Source organism: Clinocottus analis, unplaced genomic scaffold (genome assembly GCF_023055335.1).
Source record: "Clinocottus analis isolate CAN_PGR_092001 unplaced genomic scaffold, fCliAna1.0.p SCAF_19, whole genome shotgun sequence".
NCBI classification, from domain to species: domain Eukaryota; kingdom Metazoa; phylum Chordata; class Actinopteri; order Perciformes; family Cottidae; genus Clinocottus; species Clinocottus analis.
This window is the reverse complement of record NW_027175920.1, coordinates 14,599,845-14,613,123: the sequence shown is the minus strand read 5'-3', so window position 1 is coordinate 14,613,123 and position 13,279 is coordinate 14,599,845. Positions and strand designations below refer to the sequence as shown.

General features: G+C 40.0%; 1 protein-coding gene across 3 annotated transcripts in view; it reads left to right on the top strand.

Annotated features, from left to right (window-relative positions):
- The window catches only part of ryr2a (ryanodine receptor 2a (cardiac)), a 156,262-nt gene that overhangs the window by 131,296 nt on the left and 11,687 nt on the right, over positions 1-13,279 (top strand). For all 3 annotated transcript variants that reach the window (XM_068582453.1, XM_068582452.1, XM_068582454.1), the window contains 14 exons: positions 65-337; positions 514-720; positions 799-1,104; positions 2,213-2,283; positions 3,341-3,488; positions 3,766-3,852; positions 4,634-4,903; positions 5,135-5,265; positions 5,659-5,701; positions 7,110-7,243; positions 8,031-8,091; positions 9,342-9,488; positions 10,796-10,930; positions 13,030-13,186. In XM_068582453.1, coding sequence (XP_068438554.1) covers positions 65-337; positions 514-720; positions 799-1,104; positions 2,213-2,283; positions 3,341-3,488; positions 3,766-3,852; positions 4,634-4,903; positions 5,135-5,265; positions 5,659-5,701; positions 7,110-7,243; positions 8,031-8,091; positions 9,342-9,488; positions 10,796-10,930; positions 13,030-13,186 — 2,170 coding nt within the window. The remainder of the gene's footprint in view (positions 1-64; positions 338-513; positions 721-798; positions 1,105-2,212; positions 2,284-3,340; positions 3,489-3,765; positions 3,853-4,633; positions 4,904-5,134; positions 5,266-5,658; positions 5,702-7,109; positions 7,244-8,030; positions 8,092-9,341; positions 9,489-10,795; positions 10,931-13,029; positions 13,187-13,279) is intronic.

The window sequence follows — 13,279 nt, the reverse complement described above, 5'->3', positions numbered from 1 at the left end:
TTGGTGACAGTGTTGAATACCAGCAACTATTTCCTTCCGCCTCATTGTTTTCATTACTGTATAGGTCAAAGAATCCAAGCGTCAGTTCATCTTTGATGTGGTTAATGAAGGAGGGGAGAAGGAGAAGATGGAGCTGTTCGTAAACTTCTGCGAGGACACCATCTTTGAAATGCAGCTGGCGGCTCGGATGTCTGACGCCGGCGAGCGCTCAGCAATGAAAGAGGAGAGTGAGCGGGAGAAGCCAGACGAAGAGAACCCTGAGATGGGCTTCTTCTCTGTCACCACTGTCCGCATGGCTCTTCTAGCACTGCGATACAACGTCATGGTGCTGATAAAGGTGAGGGCTCACGCAGCACCAGACACAGCTAACAAACAAAGTGAGTATTTCAAAGGAATAGTTGAAAATATGCTCGTAAACATGACTATGATAATGACACGTCCTTGTCAATACCCAACAGCAAGCTGTTTACCACTGAATGGACCATTCACATCTTCTTTTTCCTTTCTTTTCAGGTACTGTCCATGAAGACTTTGAAGAAGCAGATAAAGAAGATAAAGAACATGACAGTTAAGGATATGGTGACCACGCTGGTGTCTTTCTACTGGTCAGTGTTGCTGGGCCTACTCCACGTTGTGTTCAGTGTGGCCCGAGGTTTTTGCCGAATCTTCTACAACAGCTTCATGGGAGGCAATCTGGTGGAGGGGGCCAAGACCATAAAGGTTACTATCCATACTTCTGAAAGAATAGGGCAGTGTATCCACGGGTCATTAAAACAAACTAAACTGCCTCCATCCCAGGTGTCAGAGCTTCTGGCCAACATGCCTGACCCCACCCAGGACGAGGTAAGGGGTGAAGGGGAGGACAGGGAGAAGAGACCCTCTGACCGCACTGCTAAAGAGGATCTGGCGGACCTCGCAGTCAACATCAGTGAGACCGAGCTGCTGTCAGACATTTTTGGCTTGGACATAAGAAGAGAGGGGGGGCAGTACAAGATCACCCCACACAACCCCAACGCCAGCCTGACCGAACTGCTGAACTCCCCGGTTCCTTCTCCGACACCCTTAACACCAGCACCCCCACCTGAGCTCAGACGAAGGCATCAGGTGAGTCCAAGTTATTTTTTATTGTACTCTAATTCATAAATGTGTGTACCAAAATCCAGAGAAATCCTTGCACATGTTTCAGTTGTGGTGAACTGACTGTTTCAGTTGTGGTGGACCGACTGTCAGACGTTTACAGATAAACAGCCATGAAGTTCAGAAGAAAACACCCTTTGATATGCTTCACTAACAGTTTAATCAAACCTTTTAAAATTATGGCTGTGTTGGATTAGCGTTTGACTGACAGTACTTTTAGAGTGGGTGTTTTTTAAAATATTTTTTATATTGTTTTGTAGCTTTCCAGATGTATTCAAATCTGAATATTTATGTTCACACAATACATTTTGGTCAAAGTACGCATGTTTTAGTGTCAAAATGCTATTTTGCCTCGCCCGTCTAAAAAGGTTATGAATGATGACCCTGCTGCATACAGTATACAAACATCCTTAATTAGTGTATTAAATACAGTATTCTGGCAATTGGAACACTCCCAGTTCGTAGAAGTAGTCTAGGGGCTTTGAAGAAAGTTTAAGTAACAGAACGCAGACGTTCTGCTCACTTGAAACAGTGTTACAGAAGTGTTACAGAGTGGGGTGAAAAGAGAACCCAAATGCCAAAGCAACCATGCAAAAAAATTAATTTATTTCAAAAACTAACTCAGGACAAGCCTATGAGTGCCAAAGGGAAAAGAGGAGATGAACGAAAACAGGGATCACAAAAAACAGGACAGGAATGAGAATCACAAAACCGGGTATCCGACAGGACAAACATGATCTACTCACACTTAACACGGAGTTACTACGCAGTACGATCCCACACTGGGCTCAAGACAAAGGGGCAGGTGATTGGACACAGCAGGAAACAATTATCAGACAATCACTTAGGCATAAAGTACATGGGACAGAGGACACAAAATGCAAGAACTTTCAATATAAAACAGGAAACAGACAAACTCACATCATGACAAGAAGAGCACTAAAAAAATATCACAACGATTCTAACTTTTGCAAACAATGTGTTTTCATGACGGATCCTAGCCCTACAGCTGGTAATGCTAAAATACAGTCATTCACAAATGGTCTTGTTTGGCAAATAATATTTTCTGTTTCAGTCACAGAGCTCATCTTCCGAGGAAAAGGAAGGAATAGCAGCGACAGAATGTGAACCTGAGAAAACATCAGAGTAAGTATGTATTTGTGTTGTGTAATCTTGCTACAGATATTCTAACTACAGAATCAGCCAAAAAACACTCAGTATGGACAGTGCAGACATTAAAGGGAAGTATACAGCTATAAAACCCCAATAAACCACAGTAACAGAAGAGTTACAACCAGACGTCACCACTTGTTACATTTATTTAAAGATGACAAATCTAACACTAGCTGTGCAGAGTCTTTTGACGAAAGTCTCAAGTTGCACCTTCTAGCTTTTTTTCTTAAAGCTTTCCACCACATTTTACAGTTTTCCTTGGCCAACACAGTTGACAGAACTTAGGCCATATGTTATGTGGTTAAAAGTTTCATAAAAAGGCAAGTAAGTGAGTTTAATTAAGAATGTCTCAAAACATTTGTTGAACAGATAGTTTAGAAACAAAAGTAGACGTTAGATACATTGCAGTGCTCTCAAGTGATAAGACGTAATGACAGGCAGGACTGGAGCTCTCCGGTGGCGCGTATTTGTCGTCGTCGTCGTTATCCCCATCCATAACAAGAAAAACAAATAATTTTAAATGTCTCCGTAGTTGCTCCAAATTGCTCTCAAAATATATCTGAATCAGCGCGAATGTTGACCTGTTTACAGCGCTTTTAATAGTATTATATCTATTTGTATTAAGTATGCATCTCAATGTGGCCTTTTTGTCTTTGTATTCATTTATTTTTTCTTGGTAGATGTTTTGTGTCTCTCTTAGGCTGTTTTGCTCTTTTTTCTTGGTTTATTTAGCATCTAATTGTAGTTGTTTTCGGTCTCTTTTTGGTTGGTTTGTGTTTCCTTTTGGTAGTTTTGCATCTTTTTGTGGTCATTCTGTCATTCTGTGTCTAGCAATGTTGGTAGAAACTTGTGTCTTGTCGGCCAATTGAGTAATCAATCGGCCCAAATTTTTTTTAAATGTAGTGACGTAAATAATATCCACACATTTACAAATGAGCTTTGGTTTATAGACCTTTATTTTTAAACCATTATTCTGTGGCAGTATTGTGATATTAGCTGTGTGAAAGTGAGAACTGTTTTGTGATTTCAGGGGTGGACACGTGGAGAAACAAGAGACACAACAGAAGAATGAGAAGATGAAGCCAAAAGTGAGAAGGCATCCCACCAAGTCTGATGAACCGGATCTGCAGGAGTCCGCCTTCCTGAAGAAGATCATAGCCTACCAGAGAAAACTACTGGTACAGGGAACTTCTCTGTCATTTTGTTTTAGCTCTTTGTCGTCAATTCAGTATCTCTGTCAATAAAGGCTGTAACATTGGAAGATACCCACTTAACTTAGTCTGCTGAATCTTCATATTTCTTGTATTTACTTTTGCATTTAAATTTTACACAAGCAATGCTCACATGCAGTTAATGCGGTTTTTAAGGAGTAACGTTGAAAGTCTAACACCTGGCTTTCAGTGTGGAACATACAGCCAAATCACTAGTAGCTCTTCTTTTTGTCTCCCCCTGCAGAACTATTTTGCCAGGAACTTCTACAACATGAGGATGCTGGCGCTGTTCGTTGCCTTCGCAATCAATTTCATCCTTCTATTTTACAAGGTAATGTTGCTATCAGGCAAGAGACGGAAACAGACCTTTACAATGCGTGACTCAAGTGTCACGCATTGAGCGTGACTGTCACTCATTTCGGTCTTAAGTCACGCCCTTCCACTACAGATCAGATTTCTCATGCTGAAAAAAAACTCTAGGCTATTTAATGTGCCACAGCACGCAAACGTGAACTGGTCGCGCTGCCCTCACCATGAAGGAATCAAGCACGTCTCACCCGAATCCCCTGGAGTTCTGCCGTGAGGTGTCACTCATCAGCTAATCAAAAAAAAAGAAATGGCTACGCGAATAGCCAAGAAGAAAAATGTATCTGTTGTATCTGGGTAAGATGTAATGACAGCTGGAGCTCTCCGGCGGTGCATATTTGTCGTAGTCCTGTTTGTTTTTGAGAATCCTACCTTTCCTGAAAATAATAAAGTTACTTTCTTTCACCACACATCTGCCTTTGGATCCTGTCTCCGAGTTTCCCATGAAAGAAATAGAAAATTAAATATAACACAGGTTCAATCTGTTGAAAGCTATCAATGAAACACTATTTTTCTCCTTTTTATCAATGCTTACGAGGTAAACAGTAAAATTAGCCCAATGCTAAAAGATACATGCTATCAGGTATTCTATCTACTTGATAGCCTGTCTCTTATTTTTGTAAAAAATACAACACAGAATTCAAGCATGTACACCATCTTCTCGATCTATTAGAACTAAAATACAAGTATGAACCTGAAAATTAGCATGTGTCTCCTTTAAACAACTATTGAATTGTTTCTGCCAGGTATCTACATCTTCATCTGTGGTTGAGGAAAGGGAAGTGGTGTACACTAGCACCCAACCAGACAACAGCGTTCAGTGGGACCCACTGGGAGGAGAGGCCATAGAGACGAAGGAGGATGTGATGGATGAGGCCGGGTTGCCCCTGAAACTCGTCACAGTCCGTTTTGTCCTGGAGGAGAGCACCGGATACATGGAGCCCATGTTACGGATACTGGCTGTCTTGCACACTGTCATCTCCTTCTTTTGCATTATTGGATACTACTGTCTCAAGGCAGGATACTGACTATTCACACAGCAGAAATACTTCCAAACATTTGAATCTCCATCCACCAATGTTGTCATTAAAACCTAAGAAGTAATTTGTTCATACAATCTGTCATTTAATATTATTAGGATTTTAACTTTATTATTGTCATGGTGTGTGTGTGTGCGTGTGTTTATGTCTTGTGTGTGTCGTGTGTGTGTTTTGTGTTTGTTTCTTGTGTGTGTCTTGTCTGTGCAGGTACCACTGGTGATCTTTAAGCGTGAAAAAGAAGTGGCCAGGAAGCTGGAATTTGATGGCCTTTACATCACAGAACAACCATCTGAGGATGACATAAAAGGACAGTGGGACAGACTGGTAATCAACACACAGTGAGTAGGCCCTATGTCTCTGTACGAGGGTGTGTATCGATGAGCTTGTAGCTTGAGCATATAGGTTTCTTCCTTTTTTCCCTGTAAAAAGGTTTTTTCAAGTTTTTGGAAGGGGTTTTCCTAATACGATGTGACGTCCTGGGACAGTGATGTCGTATGTGTACAGGGGCAAATTTGTGAATTTTGGCTATACAAAATAAACTGAATGGAATTGAATAGCGCTATGCAGTGTGTGCCATATCAACCCTTGAAAAGACAAGTGGCAATAACCGGTAGATGTGTTAAAAACCAGGAGGAAGAACATGAGATGCGGTTTTATCTTGTGCTTGTTGTTAGTTTTTTAGACATACATGTAATTATAATACACTTTTATGTGTGTACTCCAATCTTCAGATCTTTCCCTAACAACTACTGGGATAAGTTTGTGAAGAGGAAGGTAAGTGTTCCTGTTTTTGGGGTCACATTCACAAACGGTCTCTTCCTCCAGCAGGATTCCTAAAGATGCCAGCTAAGAGTCTCCTCTTCAGCGCTTTTCACAAAGCTGCTGAGAGACACGTTTACTAGAGAACACAGAGGACTCCCGCGCTAAGAGGGGACGATTAAAATATAGAGTGACAGATTTTTGGTTAGTTCAGTAATTCTGATGTCTGAGTCTAACATCATCAGTGCTGCAAACTGTTTCTAGTATTTTCTTCCAAAATATGGATGAAAAGTATTTTACAAACCACTGATGTGATGAGGCACATTAGGGCATGGTTGTACTAGAAAAGTGAAGCCAATAAGATACTGCCTTCAACTTGCATTCTCTCTACTGACCATCAGGGGCTAACTCCTCAGATTGTATTGAAATCTATGAGAAAATGACTCTACTTCTGTCTTGATTTATTCACTCAGTAAACATTGTAAACATGAGTTTATGTCTCAATATCTAGTTTGAAGTCTTCTTCAAAACAGCATGATCATTTAGTAAATTATGGTCAAGATCATGAAACAGGGATGCTTTAGGGCGGGACTACCTTGTCATTGTCTGGCTGCTGCCACTACCAGATGTCTCTACATCACTCATCCGTAGTCCAAATATGGTCACGGTTCACTGGTGGCAAAAAACAAACTGGTAAAGCTCAAATGGCTAAAGTCAATGCTTCAAAACAACACAAAGGGTGACTACTGCCATTTCTTGTATACAGTACAGTCTGTGAGTGGCGAGCAGCTCTGATGGAGCACACTTCTCCCCTTAGAGACTAGTCCATTCGGAGACATTATACTGACTTTCGTCTCTCAGTAAAATAACTCCACATCACACGTCTCATCACTACGTGATATAAGTTTAGCCTGACAGAGGGAGCTGTGTTCCACTTTTAGTTTTTTCTCTCTGATACACACACCACACACACAGTCATCCCCTCCATCTTTTGTATGCATATATATATATATATATATACTACATACATATGTGTATGAACACACACACACACACTATATGATGATTTGTGTGCCTGTGTTTCTTGCACATTTCATTTGTATTCTCTCCTCTTTGATGATTAGACCTAACAGCTAATGATCAATAAAAGTTTCAAAATAAACTGAGTAGCCCTTATGTATCTGTATAGACAGTTCCTGTAGGACATCAGTATGGACTAAGTCCAAGACTATTTTTTTCTCCTGTAATTCTAGGCGGGTTGAATTAAAAATAAAAGAACGTTGAAAGATTATTAATGTTAAACCTTATGAGTTCCCGGCCACTCTCGATGTGTTGGCAATTTAAAAAATGCTATTCATTCAAAACTATTTGAGATGCAGATCCACTGCAAAGTGTTTCTTCAAGAAGTCCCGCTCTTCCTCAGGTGATGGATAAATATGGAGAGTTCTATGGTCATGACCGCATCAGTGAGCTGCTGGGAATGGACAAGGCTGCTCTGGACTTCAGCGACTCTCACAAAAAGAGAAAGCCCAGGAGAGACAGCTCCCTGGCTGCTGTGTGAGTAGAGTGTGTGTGTGTGTGTGTGTGTGTGTGTGTGTGTGTGTGTGTGTGTGTGTGTGTGTGTGTGTGTGTGTGTGTCTGTACACGTGTGGGCAAATATGTACTAATGTCCCATGTGTCCCATGCACACTAAGAGCTTGACTTCAATTAATTAGCTGATTAACCAATAACTGGATTGTTGCAGAAGAAATAATGCATCTGCATGCATTAAACTACCGATGTAGAGAGGGCTTCTACTGAAACAGGCATGAAAAACATGAAAGGTGAGTATTTACTAAGCGAGGGGAGTGCAGTAATGTAACCAGTGGCGACAGCATTCCATGGTGGATTGGCCTAGTTATCATATACGTTATATGATAATGAAAAAAATAAAAAAGATGCTCTGTTGAGGTAAGTACCTGTACAGAGCAATAACTATGACATATGCATGAAAGAATGTACTGAGTTTGACCCGAGTCATTAATATCCAGCAACTGCCTTTATGTCATTAAACAAAAGTTCTTGTACAAATGGGATTATAAAAAAAAATCCTTTATCAATTATTAAAGGAAAGAAATACCAGCTCTAATCTGAGAACCAGCTCTAATCTTAGAACAGAAAGACCTGTCTTTCTGGGATTGGCATGAACTATTCCCACTAGACACTGTCTGGAATAAGAACGTGAGTGGACGCTGTCAAACAGGACTTTGGTCCTGAAACCAGGGTCCTCTTCAGGGACTCAGCTCTGGTCAGATGGTCTCACACATGATCGTCCTCTGTGATCATCTTCTCCCTCTGTCATCAGGCTGAACTCCATTGACGTAAAGTACCAGATCTGGAAGCTGGGCGTTGTATTTACAGACAATGTGAGTATGTCTAGGTACAGTTATGTCTGGCTCCATGTGAGGGTCGTGTTCACAAATGGCAGGATTTCCAAAAACATTTTCTTGATTTTGCACTTCATATTATCATTATGTTCACAGTAATTACTGAACTTTTATTTAAAATTAACTTGTTCATTGATTAAACTTTTGTTATGTATGATAAAACATATATAAAACTGTGGTTTAATTTACCATAATTGTCTGAGTTCTGATTCAAATAAACCAAATATTCAAACATGACTACATTTTATTTTGTATATTTACTTATTGAATAATGTTATATCTGTTACGAATGTGGTTTCTCGCAGATATGGGAATTGGGCAAAGTTGAAAAAAAACAACTGATTAATTGTATTATTTTTCTGCGATTAATTGCGAATAATTGCATTATGTGCTAAATTCAATAATGAAGTAAAAACTAGTTTATTGCACACTTTTATTTTAAAGTCATCTTATCAGAACAATATAACAGGCGCTCTGGAGCAACAGCAAGTTAACATACATACATATATAGTTTATGAATGTTGTCTTGAACAAGTGCACTGAACATCTTGTGATGTGAGGAAAGTTCTCCTTTTTGAGAGAAGAGTAAAGATCAAGAAAAAGTGCTCTGCATAGTGGATCAGACCGCGGAGTCAGGAGCTTTGCGCATGGTCTGAACTACGGCGTCTGGAGAGATTTAAAGCAATAAGCCCCTCCCAATGCAAAAAAAGCACCAAAAAAAAACATGCAGTTAACGCATAATCAGATAGTTAACGCCGATAAAGGATTGCCAGATTAATCTTGTGTTAACATGTTAATCTGCCCAGCCCTAATGGGAATATTTAATTAATTATTGATGTATATACCTGTGTATGGACAGCAATACACTTGTGAAACTTAAAACCTGAAATCGAGAAACATTTTCTGTATTAATTAAAATCAATCATGATGTAATTATTTCAAACCTGCAAAAATAAACAAAATATTGATAATGGATACAATAATATCGTAAATGTTTTATCAATGCAGGGTTAACGTTCTGCTCTGTCTAACTTTTATCTCATTTATAAGACATGTTGATCCAGCTCATATCTCATTCTGGGATCATTAACTTTTCAAATCACAATATGATGAACTGATCACTAATCTGTAAATCAAGCCACAAACTGAGCATTGGTAGCCACAGTTGGACGTCTGTATCTGTAATAATCACGACCTTGACTATACTTTCTCTTCCTGGCTCCTTGCAGTCCTTCCTGTATCTGGCGTGGTATATGACCATGTCCATCCTTGGTCATTATAACAACTTCTTCTTTGCTGCTCATCTACTTGACATCGCCATGGGGTTCAAGACACTCCGTACCATCCTATCCTCAGTCACACACAATGGCAAACAGGTAAACAACTACGTTCTCAGCTGCAGTATAGTCGACAGAAATACAACTTCACACATATTTTGGTATAAGCTCGACTATAGTCAAATAACAACCTGCAACTACTCTAAGTATTACAAAAAACATTATTCAGTCCCCATCTGAAGTCCCCAGTCACTTCTACACTGATGATGCTCAGCTCTACTCCCGAGACATTAAGAATGGTTAGGTCATTGTTTAATTAATTTCAATGAGGACAAGACAGAGATGCTAACCTTTGGTCCGCCACACCATACTGCTCCTAACAAAAGTCATTTAAAACACTAATAACAAGGTGCAAAAAAATGAGACCATAACACCTCTATCCTCTCATCCTGACACTTCATATCAGGATGAACATAAAAAATCCATCTGATTGTATACAAATCCTTTGCTTTGTGCTGACTGTGCCCTGTTCATAGTGTAGAATATTATTAATTAATTTATTAATACTTATGTTGTTATCTTCATTTATTTATATCCATGCATATATCCAGTATATCTCTGTGCTTGTACGTGTCAGCGTGTATGTCTTTTTGAAGCACTTTGGTGCAAATTTGCTTTTTAAAGTGCAATATAAATCAAATAAGCTGTCTGGGAAGATGCTGACAGCTGAGGAGTAAAATGTTTGCTATATCAGAATGTATCTATCAAAAGAATTTCTATAATCCATTAGACGCAATTCTTTGTTGTAAAAGGCAAAAAGAAAACACCCCAAGCGAACTCAAAAGCTTTTTGCACAGTTGAGGAGGTTTGCGGTTTCCATACACCTTTTCTAATGCAATATTTCAAAATGTGCCTAAAAATATGTGAATGGCAACACAGCTAATACATTTCAGATATCAATATTTATGCCACTATGCTGGTGAGCATTTAAATGTATCTGACAAATCGATTAGTTTAGGTCCTAATTAGTTTAATCATAGCATTCAACTAATCTCCATTTAAAAATAAACACAGTATATTTAAATTAAGTTGCAGACCAAATATATTGTCTTTCCCTACAGACATATGAAGTCCAAATTTATCTAAGGAAAGATAAATACTAAACCCTAACCTTAAATAGATTTTTGTTTACTACAGTTTTCCACAAGGGGTTTGGAACGATACCAACACAGAAATAACTCTATATGTGCCCAGATAGACAGTTCAGCCATTATACACAACATTTCACACAGCACTGTACCGACCATCTCACATTTTCCATTAAAGTAAAAGTGTAAAAACTAATGATGATGACGATGTTGTATACTGTGCATCACAGCAGCCTCGTCCTCTCCCCTGTTTTCCAGCTGGTGTTAACAGTTGGCTTGTTAGCAGTGGTGGTGTACCTCTACACAGTCGTGGCCTTCAACTTCTTCAGGAAGTTTTACAACAAGGGTGAAGATGGAGAATTGCCCGACATGAAGTGTGACGACATGTTGACAGTGAGTATAAGAAGTGTGTTGCTTTAAGGGGCTGCAGACGACTTTACATAGAAGTAGACGTAGTCACCATGACGTTGCTTTGTGGACTACAGTTATATAAGTTTCAAGTCGGTCTATCTATGGGACCGCAGTACAACAGGACATAACTATTAAATGAAGTAGCCTCAAAACAGTAGCAGTTGAAACTGTGAACCCATCGGCGGTGGTTCTTACAACAGATTCGCCTCCTGTGACAAACTTGGATGAAGCAGGACTGAAGTTGGGGTTGAGAGACATGGACGACCGGATAATTTCACCAGTAGCCAAATTACAAGGTCATTTTAAACCGATACAAAGCAAATCTTGGTCAGACGACAGATGGTGGATTCGAAGACTTAATTTCAGTCAATGTTCTCTTTTGCTCTCCACAGAATTTGTACCTGCATCGCTTCCGATGCCGACTGATTCTAACATATTTTATTAATGTCAGGCATGTAAACATGGGGTGCTTTGGGGAACCTGATGTGCACTGAAAGCTACATTGGGGGCTGAGACATCATTTCTGGTGACTTTTCAAGCCGATATTTTGAAACAAAAATCTGCACTTGCATCTTCATAAGATATCTTTATCTTCAGCTTTGTGCAGTGCTTGGCTCTCTGATGTTACGCACGTGTCAGTACAGCCTGTCTCATTGAAAGTAGGAAGTACCCCGAGAAGCCCTTCAGGAAAGAGCATCCAGCTCCATTTATGGACAAAAAGTCCTGGGTCCGAGCTTTTAGTCCGACAGTGTTCACCCTCAGGCTCTGTATGCGGTTCCGCTGAGCTGCTGTAAGATTACACGCTCTTTTTGTTCTGTTTATTTTCCAAATATTTTAGGAATAGAATCAGAAGGATGCATTTTATGCTACCAATCTGGGGTGCTTATCATTATGAAAACTCAATTAAAGGCTCTTCATTGTACAGAAACAGTGATGATCCAGGATCTGGAACTGAGAGTTGAAACAGGAAATCGCTTTCATGATTCCTGAGCAGGTTAGCTGTAGTAGCAGCATGAGCTACAGATGTGGTTTGTCCTTGTTGAAGGTGAACTCGCTTTGTGGCACAGTGAGTTTATCCACCAATCTCCATTCATGCTACAGGCCCTTGGACAGTGGTAACTGGTTTATCATGCATTTTAAACTTTGGTTGTTTAACTCGTCACATTTACACATGCCCTTGATGCATGATGGCCTAACAGGTATATTCAGGCAGGGTGTGTAAACCTGTATCATATGAGCATAGGTATTAAGAAACATCTTGTCAGTGAGGGAGAAAACATGTACAGACAGAATGGCTGCTGTGATGGTGCAGTTCCCTGCTACTAAGCCATCTGACAGAAATACTATAAAAGGACTCTGTGGTGTGTGTTTTCTGGGGGGAGGTGAGAGGGGCCTTCTGTCACCCGGAAATGTCAGGACACACACACTCTAATCCCCTATAGTCAGTCACCCATAGCATTCCATAGAGCGCTTTTGTTTCCTATTAAGGGGCCGCTGGTGCCAGCTCTAACTAGTCTACAGGAAGGTGACAGGGGCTTAGTGGGATGGAGGGATGGACTAATAAAGGGCCACTGGCTCTGGCAGGTTTTTGCTCTTTCCTCTTCTCCATTAATGTGAATAAATCCCTTACAATAATGAATGAGAGGAGAATGAGAGGATATGAGCTCTTGTTTTTTCTTCTTTTTTTTCTTTTCTCTGAGCCTTCATGTTTCTCTGCATCTGGGTTTTCCCATCATATTCCTCCTCTCCACCTTTTGCTCAGTTCTTCCTTGCATCTTGTTCCCCTTAAAAATCTGTTTACCTTTGAAATCTTTCTCCTTATTTCCAGTTTTTTTTATTTACATTGGCATATTCCTTTTAGACTCGTTTTCTTAAAGGCATTTTCTCTTTTTAAATGATTATTGTTTTTGTACATTGTTGCTCAAGTAAGGTACATAATCATCAATGAGCTCTTGAAACGGTCACATCGCTTCTTTTTTTTTTTTTACTATAATCGCACTTTGTTCCCATTTCAAGCACGATACACGTCTGTCTGACTACCTCCCCCTTCTCTCCGTGTGTCTCTTGTCTCTGTCTCCCAGTGCTACATGTTCCACATGTATGTAGGTGTTAGAGCAGGTGGAGGGATCGGGGACCAGATTGAGGACCCCGCAGGTGACGAGTATGAGATCTATCGCATCATCTTTGACATTACCTTCTTCTTCTTCGTCATTGTTATCCTCCTGGCCATCATCCAGGGTGAGAGTTCTCACACACACACACACACACACACAGTAAATAACCAATGGAGATGACACCTTTTTTTCTGCTGGTTTAGCTCAAACTAGTTAA